Source organism: Anomaloglossus baeobatrachus, chromosome 1, assembly GCF_048569485.1.
Source record: "Anomaloglossus baeobatrachus isolate aAnoBae1 chromosome 1, aAnoBae1.hap1, whole genome shotgun sequence".
NCBI lineage: Eukaryota > Metazoa > Chordata > Amphibia > Anura > Aromobatidae > Anomaloglossus > Anomaloglossus baeobatrachus.
The window spans coordinates 614,756,822-614,778,157 of record NC_134353.1 but is presented as its reverse complement, the minus strand read 5'-3'; the positions used below and the strand labels follow the sequence as shown (position 1 = coordinate 614,778,157).

General features: G+C 43.6%; 1 protein-coding gene across 1 annotated transcript in view; it reads right to left on the bottom strand.

Annotated features, from left to right (window-relative positions):
• ERCC6L2 (ERCC excision repair 6 like 2) overlaps positions 1–21,336 on the bottom strand; it is a 205,570-nt gene that overhangs the window by 67,395 nt on the left and 116,839 nt on the right. Inside the window, exons 11-15 of the mRNA XM_075318703.1 lie at positions 20,730–20,875; positions 20,249–20,344; positions 20,011–20,110; positions 16,276–16,428; positions 190–270 (exon numbers count right to left, since the gene is read on the bottom strand). Of these exons, the coding sequence (XP_075174818.1) occupies positions 190–270; positions 16,276–16,428; positions 20,011–20,110; positions 20,249–20,344; positions 20,730–20,875 (576 nt within the window). The remainder of the gene's footprint in view (positions 1–189; positions 271–16,275; positions 16,429–20,010; positions 20,111–20,248; positions 20,345–20,729; positions 20,876–21,336) is intronic.

Sequence of the window (21,336 nt, the reverse complement as noted above, 5' to 3'; positions counted from 1 at the left end):
CTTTGTTTAACTTCTTTGTACAGACTTCCGCAGAAAAAGCTGCACCATATAATCTGATGTAACAAGCAGCTGGTGGTTGTGTCCAATCAGAATTATTGTTTGACTTTGAAAATACACCAAATTACTAACTGACATACAGTCATGACAGTCGAGAATTGCTTTCGGTGATGGATACATGCATAAGCTTACCATGTTAGTGTCATCTGAACTTGATGGTTGACTTACATACATAGTGGTACTTCTGATTCCAGCTTCTACTTGACCTTCTCGCTGTATGTAAAAGAGAAATCATAATATAATTACTTTCAAATCTATTAAATATTTACTGAGACATCACCCTTAACCCCTACCCGAACCGGCGATTTTTCGGTTTTGAGCTTTAGCAATTTTTTCCTCTTATTCCAATTTTTCAGCCGATTAAGATATGTGAGGGCTTATTTTTGGCGGGATAAGTTGTGCTTTTGAAATACATTATTCATCTAATCATGTGATGTTCTAAAAAGCAGGGAAAAAACTCCAAGTGTGGGGAAATAGCAAAAACAAAAAAAAGTGCAATTTAGCAATTGCTTTTTTATTTATTTAATTTTTTATCAGTACTCATTATATGGTAAAGATGACATGATATTCTGGTTGTCCAGGTCAATACAATTACAGCGATACCAAACAAGCATACGGTTTTTTGTTGTTTTTTTTTTTTTAAGTGGTGAAAACTTGGGGGGAAATTTGAAAATAAAATAAAAAGAAGTTGCTTGTGCAGTCATTTTTTGGGAGCCGTAACATTTAAAATGTTCGATTGGTGGAACTTGTTTTATGCACCCTGAACCAGTGTTTTTATTGATAGCATTCTGGGGTAGATACAGCATTTGTCTGTGTTGTTGAGGGAGCTGAAAAAACACAATTCTGGAGTTTTGACCCATGTTTCTCGTTACTAGTTTACTGATTGGGTTAAGGAATTTTATATTTTAATAGCTCTGAACTCCGTATGGTGGTGTAAGGGTTAATGCCGAGCTGCTGTGAATGAGAGAAAACTCCAAGAAGAATTGATGGTGATTTTTATTAACAACGCGTTTCGTGATATTATTTCCTTCATCAGGTCAAAAACACATTCGAGTTTAGTTCCACATGGGGCTGCAGCAGCTGTGTTACACACCAGTATAGTTGTTTTGACTGTCACAACACATCAAAGGTGAGCCCCTCTCAGCGCTTTAACCTCTCTCACTCGGATAAGTCCATATCTGTGCTCCATTGTCTTCCAGTCTTTCATACATATTTTAATAGATCAGACTTTTATAAATGTGGAGATATCATGCATTTTTTAATTTTAATTTCTTAAATTTTAGTAGGAAAAAAGAGGGTGATGCAAACTTTATATATACATTGTTTCATATTATTTAAATATATATATATTTTTTTAGCTTTTTATTGTATTTGTTAGTACCTTTAGGGGACGTGAACCTGAGATTGTGTGATTGCTTGTGCTGTATACCGCAATATCACAGTACTGCTATATATAGCAAAAATGCAGCGGACTTACTGTCACGGGTGATGGACAGTCCTGCAGTGTCGGCTATAGAAGGTCACATTGTTTGGCTGCACAAACTTCTCCCTAACCTTCTATTCCTGCTTGGGTTTTCACACTTTTCTCTTTAGGACCCAGTGGCATGGTTCAAGCCTGTCAGCTGCTGTTCAACATGAGTACTTCTCTTGTCTCTATATACCTTCACTTCCTATTACTGGGTGCTGGTGATATTTGATACATCTTTATCAACTCTTCAGCACAAGAAGGAGGCTGACATATATTTGGGGAATCTTGATGATTGCTGCAGCTTCTTTACCTGAGTCATCTAAATGATAAGTTGATTTCTCTTGTTTTTTTATCCCTGCGTCCTTTAGCGTCTAGTGGGTCTGACGAAGAGCTCGTCCGACCTACTCCCAACCTAGGGCCCAGATCAGGGTTAGCCTAGAATCAGGTATCTGGCTCGGTGCATAGGTTCAGAAACTATCTAAGGCGGAGAGAGAACCCAGGGCCCAGCAGTAGGCTTAGTCAGGGGTCACCATCTCCCCCTTCTCAAGACACAGGGTTTCCCTTCCCTTTCGCTTGGTACTTCCCTGTACCTAGCGTGACACTTAGGCGGGCTTTACACGTTGCGACATCGGTAACTATATATTGTCGGGGTCACGTCGTTAGTGACACACATCCAGCGTCGTTACCGACATCGCAGCGTGTAAACCCTAGGAGCGACGATCACCGATCGCAAAAACGTCAAAAATAGTTGATCGGTGACACGTCGCTCCTTTTCATAATATCGTTACTGCTGCCGGTACAATGTTGTTTGTCGTTCCTGCAGCACCACACATCGCTGTGTATGACACCGCAGGAACGACAAACATCTCCTTACCTGCCTCCACAGACAATGCGTGCGGAAGGAGGTAGGCGGGATGTTATGTCCTGCTCATCTCTGCCCCTTTGCTTCTATTGGCCGGCCGCTTAGTGACGTCGCGGTGACGTTGCTGTGACGCCGAACGCACCTCCCCCTTGAAGGAGATATTGTTCGGTGGTCATAGCGACGTCGCCGACCAGGTATGTGCGTGTGAAGCTGCGTAGCGATAATGTTCCCTACGACAGCAATCACCACATATCGCATGTGCGACGGGGGCGGGTGCTATCGCGCTCGACATCGCTAGCAATTGCTAGCGATGTCGCAGCGTGTAAAGCCCGTCTTACACTCACAATATTTTCACATAATAGGCAAGGGGGTCTTCAGCATACCGCCAGATGTCATGGCAACCCCTCGTCGTCCCTAGTTAGCGTCGCGGGCATGCTAAAGAGTGGTTAGAACAAAGCGCCCTGAGAGGCGTGCGCTGTAAATGGCGCTCTCACAGCTTGTTAGTGGCATTTAAAAGGTTAACAGCCCCAGGTGTAGTTCAGCTTTATATGTATGGATATTATAGGCAGATGATGGCTGAATAATACAGCCATCATCTGCCGGCAGACATGCAGGCTAAGTTCCTGGTCCTGCATCAAAGTTGAGGAGCAGTCATTTGTTGCTAAAGAGTTAAAGTGTATCCCTGTGAATATATGCAATACTCAAAAGTGGTTGGGATTACAGAAACAGGAGTAGGCTGTGCTATGCTGTCTCTCATAGAAGTGAAAAGTTGTTAAGGAAACAGGAAAGTCTTATACGAGGGGCTGCTGATAAGTCTTTGGCTTTGAAATTCTTTTTTGTTTCTATGGTAACAAATGTTACATCACATGAAAGCCTTATGTGTCTAATATATATTTTCAAAATTGTGTTTGTTGCTTATAGCAACAGTGTTCTACACATGCAGGAAAACAAAATGGCGGAGTCTAGTGCAATATTCACAGCAACTGAGAGCAGAGGAGTGATAAAATTCTTGTTTCTGCAAGGAAAGTCAGCGAAAGATATTCACGGTGATATGTCGCAGACATTGGGGCATCAAAGCCCTACATATTGCACAGTTAAGAACTGGGTTGCCAAATTTACAACGGGCCACTTCAGCAGCAATGATGAGGAACGTCCTGGACAACCGAGACTGGTTGTTGTTCTGGACATCATCGATGATGTGCACAACCTCATACTGGAGAATCGACGAATTTCAGCTAAAGCAATAGCAGACATCATGGGGATTTCCCGTGAACGTGTCTGTGTCATTATCCGTGAACATTTGGACATGAGGAAGCTATCTGTAAAGTAGGTCCTTAAATGTTTGACAACAGATCAGAGAAGCATTCGAATGAAAACTTCCCGGTCCATTTGTCAGTGTTTTCGGACGGATAAGAACTTCCTGGATTGATTGGTCACTATGGATGAGACCTGAATTTATTTGTATGACCCTGAAAACAAGGATCAGTCAAAAGAGTGGAGGTACAGTGGTTCTCCTCGTCCAAAGAAGTTCAGGGTGCACAAATCAGCCAGTAAGGTGATGGCGTCTGTGTTCTAGGATAAGGTGGGCGTGCTGCTAGTGGACTACCTTCAAAAGGGTTCCACCATTAATGCAAGGTATTACATAAAAGTTTTGGACCATTTGAAGGCAGCTCTGAAGGCCACAAAGAACGGCAAGCTGTCCAAAGGAATCGTGTTCCTGCAAGACAACGCCTCCGCTCACACTGTACAACTGACCACGGCAAAACTGGCAGAGCTGGGTTTCCAGCTGGTTGACCACCCACCTTATTCACCAGTTCTAGCTCCAAACTAAAAGTTTGGACACACGTTCTCATTCAAAGAGTTTTCTTTATTTTCATTACTCTAAAAATTGTAGATTCACATTGAAGGCATCAAAACTATGAATTAAAACATGTGGAATGAAATACTTAAAGTGTGAAACAACTGAAAATATGTCTTATATTCTAGGTTCTTCAAAGTAGCCACCTTTTGCTTTGATTACTACTTTGCACACTCTCGGAATTCTCTTGACGAGCTTCAAGAGGTAGTCACCGGAAATGGTTTTCCAACAGTCTTGAAGGAGTTCCCAGAGATGCTTAGCATTTGTTGGCCCTTTTGCCTTCACTCTGCGGTCCAGCTCACCCCAAACCATCTCGATTGGGTTCGGGTCTGGTGACTGTGGAGGCCAGGTCATTTGGCGTAGCACCCCATTACTCTCCTTCTTAGTCAAATAGCCCTCACACAGCCTGGAGGTGTGTTTGGGGTCATTGTCCTGTTGAAAAATAAATGATGGTCCAACTAAACGCAAACCGGATGGAATAGCATGCCGATGCAAGATGCTTCTGTATGCCTTCAATTTTGAATAAATCCCCAATAGTGTCACCAGCAAAGCACCCTCACACCTCCTCCTCTATGCTTCATGGTGGGAACCAAGCATGTAGAGTCCATCCGTTCACCTTTTCTACAAAGACATGGTGGTTGGATCCAAAGATCTCAAATTTGGACTCATCAGACCAAAGCACAGATTTCCAAATGTCCATTCTTTGTGTTCTTTAGCCCAAACAAGTCTCTTCTGTTTGTTGCCAAACCTTAGCAGTGGTTTCCTAGCAGCTATTTTACCATGAAGGCCTGCTGCACAGTCTCCTCTTAATAGTTGTTCTAGAGATGGGAAGGTGTGTCCAAACTTTTGGTCTGTACTGTATGTATATATATATATATATATATATATATATATATATTACAGATATACATACATACATACAGCTTCCAGTGTCAGTTGAATTCCAACCAGAGAACACCTCGTTATACTTAATGTGCTCCTGATGAGGTGATCGCCTGAAACAAATCTTATTTAACGAGGGAAAGTATAAAAAACACTGCTGTGCTCTTCACAATCCTCTTGCAATAGGACAAGCTGGATAGCAAAACAAGTGCTAGTAATATGCGAAAAGTAATAGGAATGAAAAAATAACTTTTAACCATGCCAAGAGAGTTGAAAAGAAAAAAGTCTAGAGTGAGGAAAAGAAGGGCTCAATTCTGGCTTTACTAGCAGGGCTCAAGTCATGTAAAGCTAGAAAAAAGGCTGAAGTTTGCCAAAGACCATAAGGATTGGACCATAGAGGACTAGAGTAAGGTAATCTTCTCTGATGAGTCTAATTTTCAGGTTTGCCCAATATCTGGTGGTCTAATGGTTAGATGGAGACCTGGAGAGGTATACAAGCCACAGTATCTTTCAGCAACTGTGAAATGATGATCTGGGGATGCTTCAGCTTGGCTGGAATTGGGCAGATTAAACTTTGCAAAGGACATATGAATCAAGCCGCATACAAGGTTATCCTGGAAAAACAGTTGCTTCCTTCTGCCCAGGCAATGTTCCCCAACTCTGAAGACCGTTTTTTCCAGCAGGACAATGCACCATGCCACAGAACTAGGTCAATCAATGTGTGGATGAAGGACCACCACATCAAAACTCTGTCATGGCCAGCCCAATCTCCAGGCCTGAACCCCATTGAAAACCTCTGGAATGTAATCAAGAGGAAGATGGATAGTCACAAGCCATCAAACAAAGAAGAACTGCTTAAATTTTTGCACCAGGAGTGGCATAAGGTCACCCAAAAGAAGTGTGAAAGACTGGTGGAAAGCATGCCAAGACTCTTCCTGAATTAAAACATTAGTATTTTTGTTTCAAAAGGAGTATGAACTTGTTTTCTTTGCATTATTTGAGGTCTGAAAGCAATGCTTTGTTATGTTATTTTGACCATTTCTCATTTTCAGAAAAAAAATATAAAATTTATTGCATGGAAATTCGGAGACATGTTGTCATGTTGCAAATGACAGTGTCATTGCAATACATTATAACCATCAATGTTACACTGACAGAACATATTTTAGACCGTTTTCCTGATATGGTCTAACTGAATACCGTACCTAGCATACCAGAAAGTCATTACTTGACCTTGGATTGCCAAGATGACGATTAGCAGCCCGTGATTATATAGCAAGGGTGCTGATCGGGTGGAAGATAGCCCCCTCCCTCTCCCAGCCGCCTAAATGCTGTGATTGATATTGGGGGTTAAATAGACAGGTCATAAACCGATTACAATATCAAGGTAAAGGATATTAAATTCATTAACTGAGAGAAGCTATTTTACCTAAAAAATTCTTTTTATTTACATATATGCCACAAACAAGGTACACAAATAAAATTATTAAAAATTACTGAGAAGGAAAGGCGGGAAACAGTACACCCTACTCCTCACCCTTCCTGTCATATAGGGGTCGACGTCCTAAGGTTTATTGACGCCCCTATTCCTCGTCGACTGAGGCCCTATAACAGCCCTCCACTCACACTAGTAAAGTACCGTGTGCCCTAGTTTAAAGTGGGTAAGGTGAAACACCCAAGGTCAGGCCCATATAGATAGTAAGTGACATCAATTTTGTCCAGATAATAATTCACTGTCAGTAAATGTCATAAATCATCTATAGGGGGATTATTTACTCAGTCGACTATCAGTCAAGAGTGTCAGATCACAAGAACTGCTGTTGTTGGGTTAAATAGACAGGCCCTAGCCGTGACAGCCAGAGCTTGAATACGACTTAAACAAAACTGCCAGCGGCAAATGTGCGGGTACAGCTACTGTGCCCCGGACAATCGTCAGGATATACTGGTACGCCGATTTGCGATAAGCATCAGCAATATATAACAAACCAGTATGTCATATGTCAGGAAGGGGTTAAGACTCTGTGCCAGATGACATAAGTCTGACTATACACATTAGTTAGCTGTTGGTTGAATGATCGTTTGACTGGCCTCTCAATCCCCCTAATTACTCCTTACACAGGAATTCTGGGTTCAGACAAGTGCTCCTGTGCGCTCCATGAGTGAGCCACTGTCAGAATCATCTGTTAGTGGCTTATCTCCTGTAAATCAAAAGGATCAGCAATTGAAATAGGCTGTATCCTTATGTACCTACAAAATAATCAGGGGAGAGTAAAGACTTCCCTATTAACATCAGACAGTGGACCTATCCCACCAAAATGAGCGTGTTTGGATGACTCTCTAATGTGTACGGTGATTGAGAGCACTGGCTTGCCTGGAACAAGCATAGTTTACAGAGAAATTTTAGGTAATCCAGTGCTGTCAACGGTCAGTGACAGAGCCAGGAGCTTGCAAAACCAGTGGGTGAAATGGAGCACTAAGCCCCTTGGCCACACCAATGCTGCACCTAGCAACATGATTAGCATATCGGATTAAACTTCATTTTCCAGAGAATGGAAACAATGACTAGAACACTAAAGGTACGTGCCTACGATCAGGACACACAGCGTTTTGGACGTGGCGGGTCCTGACATGCGGCGCTGTGAATCTCTTCCGTGGAAGACTGCAGCTGCCCATGCCCACGATCCGGACTCTGGCAGTTGCAGTTTCTCTCTTCTGTTCTCCCTGCAGAGAATGCTTGTGTCTCTGCAGCCAGAAATCGACATGCTTGCGGCTTGGAAAGCCACAGTGCAGGTCAATTTACGCTGCGGGCTATACATGCACAGTGGGCATGGGATTTCTAAAAATCCAATCTACTGTGCTTGCATTTTGGATGCAGCTGAAGCATGTTAAGTCGAAAACACTGAACACTGATCATGGGCACGTACCCTAAAAGTGCAATTTTTATATTAGCTAAATCCCCTACAGGTCCCCTTTAAGAAATGGCAAATAGATGACAAACTGGACACTACATCTGTGTTCTGAACACTATTATTTTTACAATATTTGTGGTTTCCTCTATGTGTGCAGCATATACTTGACTCTGCTACATCTTACAATATGATCTATTTTTATATAGAGCGGAGTTTGTGCTTTAGTCTTATGTAAAGAATTCAGAGTGCACAGAAGTAGTAGAACTGAATGTGTGTTAGCCTTAGGTGAAACCAGATATATTGTAAAATCATAGTGGGCTAAGATGTAGTAGAACTGAAACACAAACTCCACTCTGCTACATCTGTATCACTATGGCTTTATATTATATGTGGTATCACATAGATAGATAGTCTGCTTATCTCACAGTGTAGAAGAGCTCAGTTTAAAAAGTTTATAAAAACAGTAGGTTTACCTGCAGTCCTCCGCAAAGCCACAGATGATAATCTTCTATGATGTCATGAAGGGTTCAGCTCTGTGGCTTTACATAGGACTGCAGGAAAACCTACTCTATTCCAGTCCACAGGCTAAACAGATGAACGTCTCTCTCCCTTTCTGTTCTGCACATATTTGATTTTTCATTACATGTCATGCCATCTTCCGTGCCCATCACAGAGGCACAGAGTGGAGAAGAGGACGGGGTTAGTAGTGCTGTGTTGCCCAACCAAGGAAAATCTTTCCTCATATGAAGAGCGTGTTTACGGTGCAGCGACCGCCTGACTTACCGTATATACTCGAGTATAAGCCGACCGAAGTATAAGCTGAGACCGCTAATTTTACCACAAAAAAACTAGGAAAACTTATTGACTTGAGTATAAGCCTAGGGTGGGAAATGCAGTAGCTACTGGTAAATTTAAAAAATAAAAATAGATACCAATAAAATATAATGTGCCCATCCTTGTCCCCCCCTTGTAGTAATGTGCCCCATTCTTGTCCCCCTTGCAGTAATGTGTCCCATCCTTGTCTCCTGTGGGTAATGTGCCCATCTTTGTGCCCCATCTTGTAGTAATGTGCCCATCCTGTAGTAATGTGCCCCATTCTTGTGCCTCATCCTGTAGTAATGTGCCCCATTCTTGTGCCTCATCCTGTAGTAATGTGCCTAATCCTTGTGCCCCATCCTGAAGTAATGTGCCCCATCCTGTAGTAATATGCCCCATCCTTTAGTAAGGTCCATTCCGGTCCCCTTCTTGTCCCCTATTATGCCATTGTTCACATACACAGAAAAAAAAATATTCTCACCTGTCCTCCGTTTCTGCGGTATCCTATGTTACGGCGGTGTCTGTGACGACATGGACTCTCATGGGTTAAAGTTTCTTAAAATTCAGCCAGACAGGATGATAGATTGTTTATAGATGGGGGATAAGTCCCTCATTGTTTTTACAAGACTCTTGTTGACTCAATGTAATTGTGTTGGCCACTGAAAGCCAGACGTATTGTTCTCCAGACCTTTCCAGTTATTATTGTATTGTAGTTGTGTATTGCTAATGTGATTACCTTAGTAGCCATTGTTGAGTCTGTGACTTGCAGACTCCATGTAGATATCTTCAGTCTTTCTATGCACATCATTTGGATGAACATTGTCCATGCAGCTTGAGATTCATCCAATGGGAGAGGCACTCTTGTCCAACCAATCGATGAGGACGCAGTGTATCCAAGTGGAAGGCTGTGGCTATAAAAGGGATTTCTTTAAGCCACCAGGTTGTTGTTGGATGCTGATGGATCCAGTCTAAGCTCTAAGGAGCTGACTAGAGGATCAGGATATCTTATGGCTTCAATCTAGGGACTCCGGTTCTGGTTGGAGACCATATCCACAGCCTAGGGATTTCGACTCCGGCTGCCAGGATTGTAACATCATACCAGGACTACCTAAGGAGGACACTCAGGTTGGGACAGTTCAGTCACCTGTTACAGACTTTGCAGACCTCACACAGCTTCCTAAATCTGGCATTATTCCTTTCTCGGTGGTTGCCCGCCAAAAGCGGGGTGCTGCTGGATTGGAGTAAATAGCCCTGGAACCTCTGAGGCATGGACATTCTAAATCCCTGGTGAGCCAGTGGAAGGGTGAGGCAACAGCCTGCTACATTTGTGTGTTTTGCTGATTATGTGTTATGTGCCGTTAATTGTTTGGGGATCCAATAAAGTCTAATTATTGTGGTTCCCTCACCCTGTGTTGTCTGAGTAGTGTTAGGCTATGTGCGCACTAGAAATGTGAAGTTTCTCAAGAAATTTTCTTGAGAAACTTCTGCCAGTGAAAGATTTCCGGACCTGCGGAAAAAATCCGCACCAAATCCGCATGCGTTTTTGCCGCGGATTTGCCGCGGATTTACCGCAGGTTTGTCCCTGCAATAAATAATAAAGATAATCGATAGACAGATAATGGATAGAGGGAAAGATGGATAGATGAATAGATAGATAGATAGAGGGATAGATAGATGAATAGATAGATAGATAGAGGGATAGATAGATAGATGAATAGATAGATAGAGGGATAGATGGATAGATAGATAGATAGATAGAGAGATAGATAGAGGGATAGATAGAGGGATAGATAGATAGAGGGATAGATAGATAGATAGATAGATAGATGAGAAAAACCTATATAATGTTCCACCTCCCTGCATTTTCTAAGCTGGCACCCTTTAGTGACTTTCATGTGGCACTTAGGCTACTTTCACACCTCCGGTTTTTGCTATGCGGCACAATCCGGCACTTTGCATGAAAATCGCAACCGTTTTTTTTTGCTGCCGGTTGCGATTTTCCTGCATAGACTTTAATTAGTGCCGCATTGTGCCGCATGGCCTTGCGTTCCGTCCGGTTTTTGCCGCATGCGGCAGATGTAGCCGATGCGGCGGCCGGATGGAACGTTGCCTGGCACGTTTTTTCGTGCGGCAAAAAAAACCGCATCGCGCCGCATTCGGCCGATGCGGCGCATTTTTCAATGCATGCCTATGGCGGCCGGATGCGGCGCGATGCGGCAATAACCATATCCGGCCGCCGCATGCGGTTTTTGCCACTGCGCATGCTCAGTAGCATGCCGCAAGCGGCAAAAACCGGACTGGCCGCACAGGAAAAACTTATGCAAAGGATGCGGTGTTTTCACCGCATCCGTTGCATAGCTTGCACAGCCGGATTGAGCCGCAGAGCTCAAGCCGGATGTGTGAAAGTAGCCTAAAGGGTGCTTAGCCTTGTAATTAGCCATAAAATAAATAAATAATTAAAAAAAATGACGTGAGGTCCCCCCATTTTTTGTAGCCAGCTAGGGTAAAGCAGACGGCTGCAGCCTGCAGACCACCGCTGGCAGCTTCACCTTGGCTGATAATCCAAAACAGTGGGCACCCCATGCTGTTATTTTAAATTATATAAATAATTTAAAACAAAAAACGTGGGGTCCCCCCCATATTGGATCACCAGCCAAGGTAAAGTGGACAGCTGGGGTCTGATATTCTCAGACTAGGGAGGTCCACTGTTATTGGACACTCCCCAGCCTAAAAATAGCAGGCCGCAGCCGCCCCAGAAGTGGCGCATCCATTAGACGTGCCAATCCTGGCGCTTTGCCCCAGCTCATCCCGCGCCCTGGTGCGTTGGCAAACGGGGTAATATATGGGGTTGATGCCAGATCTGTAATGTCACCTGGCATCAAGCCCTGGGGTTGGTGAGGTCAGGCGTCTATCAGATACCCGACATCACCAACCCAGTCAGTAATAATTAAAAAATAGACAACAAAAAAAGTTTTATTTGAAAAAACACTCCCCAAAACATTCCCTCTTTAACCAATTTATTGAAAAGAGCACAATCAATTCCACGTCCGGCGTAATCCAATAAGGGGGGGGGGGCACGGTGATCCATACCATAGTCGCTGTCCCAGTCAATGAAAAACAGAATGTTCCCCATTGGCTGGGAGAGCAATGCAGTGACCTGAGCTAACATCAATAGCCCAGGTCACTGCAGGGGATGCCGAGCGCTGCCATCAGGAGCATAGATGAGATCATTACCTTCTGTGATCATCTCCTGTACTGCTGACGTCAGCGCTGTCACTGACTTATCGCGAGAGCCCGTGACGTCACCGCTAGTGACAGTCTCGGGCCGCTCGCGAGACGGGCATAGACAGCAGTGACCGCGGTGACGTCAGGAGGCAGGAGATCGTCACAGCAGGTAATGATCTCACCTCCTGACAGCAGCGATCGTCATCCCCGCGGCTCCCAGCACTGCAGGATGTCAGTGTCTGCCTGCGCTGCCGCGTGACAGGCTGCTGACACTGCGGGCAGACACTGACACCCTGCAGTGCAGGCAGCCGCGAGGCCGGAGCAGGACACACACTGCACGGGCACCTGGAGGTCGCACGGAAGTGCTTCTGTGCGGCGTCCAGGGAGTGTGACGTGTGTTTACTCTGCTCCTCTTCCTGGCATAATGACATCGCTTCCTGCAAAACCGCAGGCAGCGATGGGCATTACCGCAGGTAAATCGCGGCTATTCCGGTGGTATACCGCACATCATTGCTACCTGCGGAATACCCCCGGAATACCACAGGTACCTGCGGAAATTAATGGACATGCACATTTTCTCAAGAAAGTTTCTCGAGAAAATTTTCTCAAGAAATTTTCTTGAGAAAAATCCGCACAGTGCGCACAACTATTTTTTTTTCTCATTGAATTTCATGGGAAATGTCTGCACAAAGATTGCAGACATTTCTCAAGAAATTTCCGGGGCAAATCCGCGGGAAAAACGGTCTAGTGCGCACATAGCCTTAGAAAGACAACGTGGCTCAGGGCTCATCCCAACTGAACGCCGGCCTCCTTAAGGCTATGTGCGCACTAGACCGTTTTTCCCGCGGATTTACCCGCGGATTTGCCCCGGAAATTTCTTGAGAAATGTCTGCAATCTTTGTGCAGACATTTCCCATGAAATTCAATGAGAAAAAAAAATAGTTGTGCGCACTGTGCGGATTTTTCTCAAGAAAATTTCTTGAGAAAATTTTCTCGAGAAACTTTCTTGAGAAAATGTGCATGTCCATTAATTTCCGCAGGTACCTGCGGTATTCCGGGGGTATTCCGCAGGTAGCAATGATGTGCGGTATACCACCGGAATAGCCGCGATTTACCTGCGGTAATGCCCATCGCTGCCTGCGGTTTTGCAGGAAGCGATGTCATTATGCCAGGAAGAGGAGCAGAGTAAACACACGTCACACTCCCTGGACGCCGCACAGAAGCACTTCCGTGCGACCTCCAGGTGCCCGTGCAGTGTGTGTCCTGCTCCGGCCTCGCGGCTGCCTGCACTGCAGGGTGTCAGTGTCTGCCCGCAGTGTCAGCAGCCTGTCACGCGGCAGCGCAGGCAGACACTGACATCCTGCAGTGCTGGGAGCCGCGGGGATGACGATCGCTGCTGTCAGGAGGTGAGATCATTACCTGCTGTGACGATCTCCTGCCTCCTGACGTCACCGCGGTCACTGCTGTCTATGCCCGTCTCGCGAGCGGCCCGAGACTGTCACTAGCGGTGACGTCACGGGCTCTCGCGATAAGTCAGTGACAGCGCTGACGTCAGCAGTACAGGAGATGATCACAGAAGGTAATGATCTCATCTATGCTCCTGATGGCAGCGCTCGGCATCCCCTGCAGTGACCTGGGCTATTGATGTTAGCTCAGGTCACTGCATTGCTCTCCCAGCCAATGGGGAACATTCTGTTTTTCATTGACTGGGACAGCGACTATGGTATGGATCACCGTGCCCCCCCCCCCTTATTGGATTACGCCGGACGTGGAATTGATTGTGCTCTTTTCAATAAATTGGTTAAAGAGGGAATGTTTTGGGGAGTGTTTTTTCAAATAAAACTTTTTTTGTTGTCTATTTTTTAATTATTACTGACTGGGTTGGTGATGTCGGGTATCTGATAGACGCCTGACCTCACCAACCCCAGGGCTTGATGCCAGGTGACATTACACATCTGGCATCAACCCCATATATTACCCCGTTTGCCAACGCACCAGGGCGCGGGATGAGCTGGGGCAAAGCGCCAGGATTGGCACGTCTAATGGATGCGCCACTTCTGGGGCGGCTGCGGCCTGCTATTTTTAGGCTGGGGAGTGTCCAATAACAGTGGACCTCCCTAGTCTGAGAATATCAGACCCCAGCTGTCCGCTTTACCTTGGCTGGTGATCCAATATGGGGGGACCCCACGTTTTTTGTTTTAAATTATTTATATAATTTAAAATAACAGCGTGGGGTGCCCACTGTTTTGGATTATCAGCCAAGGTGAAGCTGCCAGCGGTGGTCTGCAGGCTGCAGCCGTCTGCTTTACCCTAGCTGGCTACAAAAAATGGGGGGACCTCACGTCATTTTTTTTAATTATTTATTTATTTTATGGCTAATTACAAGGCTAAGCACCCTTTAGGCTACTTTCACACATCCGGCTTGAGCTCTGCGGCTCAATCCGGCTGTGCAAGCTATGCAACGGATGCAGTGAAAACACCGCATCCTTTGCATAAGTTTTTCCTGTGCGGCCAGTCCGGTTTTTGCCGCTTGCGGCATGCTACTGAGCATGCGCAGTGGCAAAAACCGCATGCGGCGGCCGGATACGGTTATTGCCGCATCGCGCCGCATCCGGCCGCCATAGGCATGCATTGAAAAATGCGCCGCATCGGCCGAATGCGGCGCGATGCGGGTTTTTTTGCCGCACGAAAAAACGTGCCAGGCAACGTTCCATCCGGCCGCCGCATCGGCTACATCTGCCGCATGCGGCAAAAACCGGACGGAACGCAAGGCCATGCGGCACAATGCGGCACTAATTAAAGTCTATGCAGGAAAATCGCAACCGGCAGCAAAAAAAAACGGTTGCGATTTTCATGCAAAGTGCCGGATTGTGCCGCATAGCAAAAACCGGAGGTGTGAAAGTAGCCTAAGTGCCACATGAAAGTCACTAAAGGGTGCCAGCTTAGAAAATGCAGGGAGGTGGAACATTATATAGGTTTTTCTCATCTATCTATCTATCTATCTATCTATCTATCCCTCTATCTATCTATCCCTCTATCTATCTATCTATCTATCCATCTATCCCTCTATCTATCTATCCATCTATCCCTCTATCTATCTATTCATCTATCTATCTATCCCTCTATCTATCTATCTATTCATCTATCTATCTATCCCTCTATCTATCTATCTATTCATCTATCTATCCCTCTATCTATCTATCTATTCATCTATCCATCTTTCCCTCTATCCATTATCTGTCTATCGATTATCTTTATTATTTATTGCAGGGACAAACCTGCGGTAAATCCGCGGCAAATCCGCGGCAAATCCGCGGCAAAAACGCATGCGGATTTGGTGCGGATTTTTTCCGCAGGTCCGGAAATCTTTCACTGGCAGAAGTTTCTCAAGAAATTTTCTTGAGAAACTTCACATTTCTAGTGCGCACATAGCCTAAAGGCGGCGGGTTTTAGTGGACGAGAGCACCCACTGAGCCCCGTGTCTCCACAGTGTCCTCTTCCCTGGTTCTTGCAGAACACAGGCACATAGATCTCTCCATGACTGTGTCTGGTGCACGTGGCTGGGGCTGCCATCATTGCTTTACTTCCGTTCAATAATGTGCGGCGTAAAGCATTCAACTGCAGTAAAGCACTGACGTGCAAGGGCCATGATTATGGAGGGGTCTGTTGTGCCTGTGGTTCGCAAGAAGCAGGTAAAAGGACACCGCAGTAACAAAGGACAGGTGAGAATAATTTGTTGAGGGAATCTCACTTGAGTATAAGCCGAGGGGGGCGTTTTCAGCATAAAAAAATGGGCTGAGTAACTCATCTTATACTCGAGTATACACTGTAAATACCAGCCTGCGCGCAGGAATAGTCTCATTCGTAGAAATACATGAGACTTTTTTTTTTTTTTTTAGAAGTAAAACAGCTTGCAGAGGTATCTATGACGTTTCTAGATATGCTATCACGACCTCTGGTCGTACATGTCGTAGCTTTTTTTGCAACATTGTGAAAAGCAGATGGAGCCTAATGGGACGAAGCCCTACAAAATCACTACAGTTTCCATCAGAATATAGACTGCAGAACATTTTCTGACTCTGACCAGTATTCATGTACTTAATGACAATAAAGATTACAATAGCAAAATCTACTATTGATAATAATTGCTAAAAATACCAAGTAAAGAACATAGGACAGTACAAAAAGACTAAATTACCTCTATAATATCTCTTGTAAGACAGGTTCCTTGGGTTCTAAGCTTGAACAGGTTGTGAAGACCAAATAATTCTCCTTTATGCTCTTTTGACCCTTGTACAGCTTTAAAATAGCGTTTTGCATTTTCACTCCCAATTGCCGCACAATGAAGTTGCTGTAAAACACAAGACAATGGGACTTCAATATGTCTTATACTGTAGACACGCAGCTGCACAACACAGGAACTAACAATGTTATTCTAGTGGTCTTCTAGGGTTCAGTTATGTGCATCTGCCAGGTGCTCACCAAAGGAAGGATTAACTGACAAATACGTTAAATGTCTGTAGACTACCCTTAATAATAATCCATGGCAAACAATAAGCAATAAATGACAAATCCTAAGGCTGTATGTGCCCAGTGCTTGCAGTGACTGACAACCGCTTGCTCCAGGATAGCTCACGGTACATACTTTAGAAACATTTTGGGCCTCCTTAGTGTTCTTTTGGCCTTTGACCAGCTGGGATATATCGGTCAGTTTTGGCCACATTCTGATGCTCAATTTCATAGAGAGAGGCAACCTCTCCTTCCACTCCTCAAAAAATGAAATTAATTCTACCGGTATTATAAGTCTTTTTTTCTACCTTACCTTATGAATAATGTATGCCTCTTTATGACTATAGTATTAACATTATTGTGGAGTCGGTAAACCAAAGTTCTAACTCAGACTCCTATTTATCCTCACTGCACCTAGTTTATAAACGGCCAAAAATTAGCAATAGCAAATTTACTGTAGTGAATCCCTATTTTTATGATTTTATTTATTTTTTTTAATTAAAAGTGATCTTATATTGAAGAATATAAAATATATTTATACTGCTAACATTTCAAAATGTTCCTTAATTGCTATGAAAATTAAAAAATAATTATACAATATCAATATCTTTTTTTTATTTAGAATTGGAGTGAGCACATTTCTACCAACTTCTATTCCACCACTAAAAGCCGCTTTCCACGCAGCGACATCGCTACAGCGATATCGTTGGGGTCACGGAATTCGTGATGCACATCTGGCCTCGATAGCGATGTCGTTGCGTGTGTCATCTACGAGCGATCGAAAAAGGTCGCAAAATCATGCAGAATCATTAATCGTTGACATGCTCCCCTATTCCCAAATATTGTTGCTGCTGCAGGTACGATGTTGTTCGTCGTTCCTGCGGCAGCACACATTGCTATGTGTGACACCGCAGGAACGAGGAACTTCACCTTACCTGCGGCCGCACGCAATGAGGAAGGAAAGAGGTGGGCGGGATGTTCGACCCCGCTCATCTGCGCCCCCTACGATTCTATTGGGCGGCCGCTTAGTGACGTCGCTGTGACGACGAATGAACCGCTCCCTTAGAAAGGGAGGTAAGAAGTGTGATGGGGACTAGCAATGTTGTGCGCCACGGGCAGCGATTTGCCCATGACGCACAACCGATGGGGGCGGGTACGCACGCTAGCGATCTCACTAGCGAGATTGCAGCGTGTAAAGCGGCCTTAACTCCACAGCCCTGAGTACTATGCCTCAAAACAAAGTTAAGGCCTTATAAATAATTCACATTGGTGAAAATCTGTCTTGTGTTACAATGGTTAGTAACGCATCTACATTACAGTGCAAACGTTTTAGGCAGTTGTGTAAACAATGGTGCAAAGTAAGAATATGTTAAAAAATAGGAGTGTTAGAAACTTTTTTATCAATTAACAAAATGTAAAGTGAATGAATAAAAGAGAAGCCTAAATGAAATCAAATCAATATTTAGTGTGCCTTCAAAACCACATGAATTCTTGTAAGTACCATTGCAAACATTTTTGAAGAAACTAGAAAGGGAGATTGTCTTGGAGAACTAACCACAGATCTTCTGTGCTGAGACTTGGGAAAATACTTCTGTCGCTACGTGTAATCCCAGACAGACTCTATGTTGTTGAGAACAGTGCACTATAGGGCCATATCATCACTTACAGGAATTCTTGTTCTTTACTCTAAAGAATGTCTTAAAGATATTTGGCTACATGTTGGGGGTCGTCGTCCTGCTGCAGAAGAAATCTGGAGCCAGACCCTGAAATTGTTCCAGAAAACTAAGTATTTCTCCCAGAAAATATTGAAGTTTCACATGTTTGGTCATAAGCATGTTTATTTCCTTTGGGTGAATTGCAACAACACAAAAAAAAATCAAAATTGGACAGAATTTCACACAAAACCCCCAAAATAGGCTGGTTAAAATTGTTAGCACCTTCCAAAAATTGTGGGTAAACAGCTTTGGTTCAAGCATATGATGCTTATTCAAATCACCTGTGGCAAAGAACTGGTGTGGGCAATATGAAAGGGGAGAAGTTGAATCAACCTTTGCAGTGTGTGTCTGTAGGTGTGCCACACTAAGCTTGGAGAACAGAAAGAGAAAAGAACCGTCTGAGGGCTTGAGAACCAAAATTGTTGGAAAATATCAACAATCCTAAGGTTACAAGTACATCTCCAGAGATCTTGATGTTCCTTTACCTATGGTGAGCAACAAAATCAATAAGTTTACAATCCATGCCACTGTAGCTAATCTCCCTAGACTTGGACAGCAGAAAACAAATGGATGAAAGGTTATAACGCAGGGTAGTCAAGATGGTGGGTAAGCAGTCCCAATCAAGTTCCAAAGAAATTCAAGCTGTCCTCAGACTCGGGGTACATCAGTGTCTGTGTGAACTAATTGTTGACATTTGAATGAAATTAAATGCTAGGGCAGTAGGCCTAGGAGGACCCCACTGCTAACACAGAGACATAAAAAGCTATACTACACTTTGCCAAAATGTACATGAGTAAACCAAAATCCTTCTGGCAAAGTGTCTTGTGGACAGATGACACCAAGATAGAGCTTTTTGGGAAAGCACATCATTCTACTATTTATCAAAAATGGAATGAGGCCTACAAAGAAAATAACACATTACCTACAGTCAAATATGGTGGAGGCTCAAAGATTTTTTGGGTTTGTTTTGGTGCCTTGACTGTGAGTTCTGAAGTGACCAGCAATGAGTCCAGATCTAAATCCCATTGAACAATTATAGAGAGATCTTTAAATTGCTGTGGAGAGAAAGCACCCTTCAAATATGAGAGGCCTGGAGAAGTTTGCAAAAGAAAAATGGGAAAAATGGTCTAAGATTCCAGTTCAGAGGTGTAAAAAGCTTATTGATGATCATAGAAAGCAATTGATTGTAGTTCTATATTCCAAAGAGCGTGCAAACAAATATTAAGTTGAGGGTGGCAAAATTTTATCCGGACCATTTTTAGGGTTTTGTGTGAAATTATGTCCAATTTGCCTTTTTTCCTCCTTTTTTGTGTGCAAAAGAAATAAACAAACATGTGTATGACAAAACGTGTAATTTCAATAATTTTCTGGGAGAAATACTTCATTTTCTGGAACGATTTCAAAGATGCCAACACTTTTGGTCATGACTGTATCTGTACTTGCCAGTATCTTCATTTAGTATTTAATAAAAGATTAGTTAAGTCTAGATTATAATATATAAGGTAGCATTATTAGATTTTATTCACGTTTACCCCGTTGTACCAAACTGTAACAGAAGCCATGGTATAGGGCTGTATAGCAAAAAACCTACTGAAATACTGAAGAAGGCGAGCTTTCCAAGTAAATAGGAATTGATGTCAAGCTCAAACTGAAAAGCTCAAGCGAATATACTATCTGGTATATATTATGTGAAACTGATGGCAAATTACCTGTTTGTAAACCTGTCTTAAATATATAATCTCTTCCACTGTCCCCAGCGATATTAGCCTTAAGACTTTTACATCTCTGCACTGTCCAATTCGATAAGCTCTACAACGAAGAAAAAAAAAAAACAAAACATGATAAATACAGTAAACAGCATTCTCCAGTTCTCATGAAAACTGAAAATGAAATGCCAAAACTAAGTACTTGAGACAAGAATTTGTTCAAAATGAGTTACAAAATTACCTGTCAATGGCCTGAAGGTCATTGGCCGGATTCCAAGTCGGGTCAAAGACTACAACCACATTTGCTCCAACAAAATTAAGTCCAAGTCCACCAGCCCTATAGAAATGTAACAATACATAATAAAAGCTAAAAAATCACACCCATCAAACTTTTTATTGCCTAAACCTGTGTAAAAGTATATTAGTGTAGTGTAAATTTGGTAGTATACTCTGCAAATGCAGTCTTCTCCAGTTTCCAGCACAGCTCCAGTTCTCTTCTGAGTCATGTGACAGCAATTCTGACTTGCCGCATCACACTAGTGTCTATGTGTGAGCAGGAAGTCGCTTTTACAATGCGAGTATATTACCGCACTTACACTGCGCTACATTTACACAAACCGTAAATAAAAAGGCAATAAGAAGTTTGGTGGGAATGCTTCTTAAAACACACAACTTACAGACCGGTTTACATTATTTGTATGATAAAAAAAGGTTCTACTCACATAGTAGAAACTAAGCAAATATTCACATCTTGCATATTATTGAATTCCTTCACTATTTTGACTCTATCTTCTGCCTTTGTGCCTCCATCAAGCCTCCGATATTCTAGTCCTGATGCCATACAATATCGCTCCAAAACATCAAGAAGCTGAAAGAAAAATACAATCCAGTGCGTAGATTCAATCTCAGTTATGACTTGTGAACTTGGTAACTGTGAAAAAATCAAGCCAAATGCAGAAAGCCCCTCCAAGGACATAGAGATTGCCCATGTTCACACATCCAGTAAAGAACAATTTGAAATTTTCACGACCGTACTTTTCAGTTTGTGTGGCGGTGGTGGAGTAGGTCGATGCTCGGGTGTCCCAGATGCTGTGAGGAAGGCAACTTCCAGAAACTGTCGGCAGTGTGGGCTTCAAAGAAATGGGCCCGAAGTTGACGCGTGCACAGATTGAGCTATTGGCTCAATGACAAGCCGAGATCTCATCTGCGCACGCACCATTTTCCTTAGGTCCGTTACTGAAAGATCAATGGGCTGGAGGCGGCGTATGTGCAGATGCAATTTTGACCTGAGCGCTCCATCTGCGCACGCGCCACCTCTGGGCACCATTA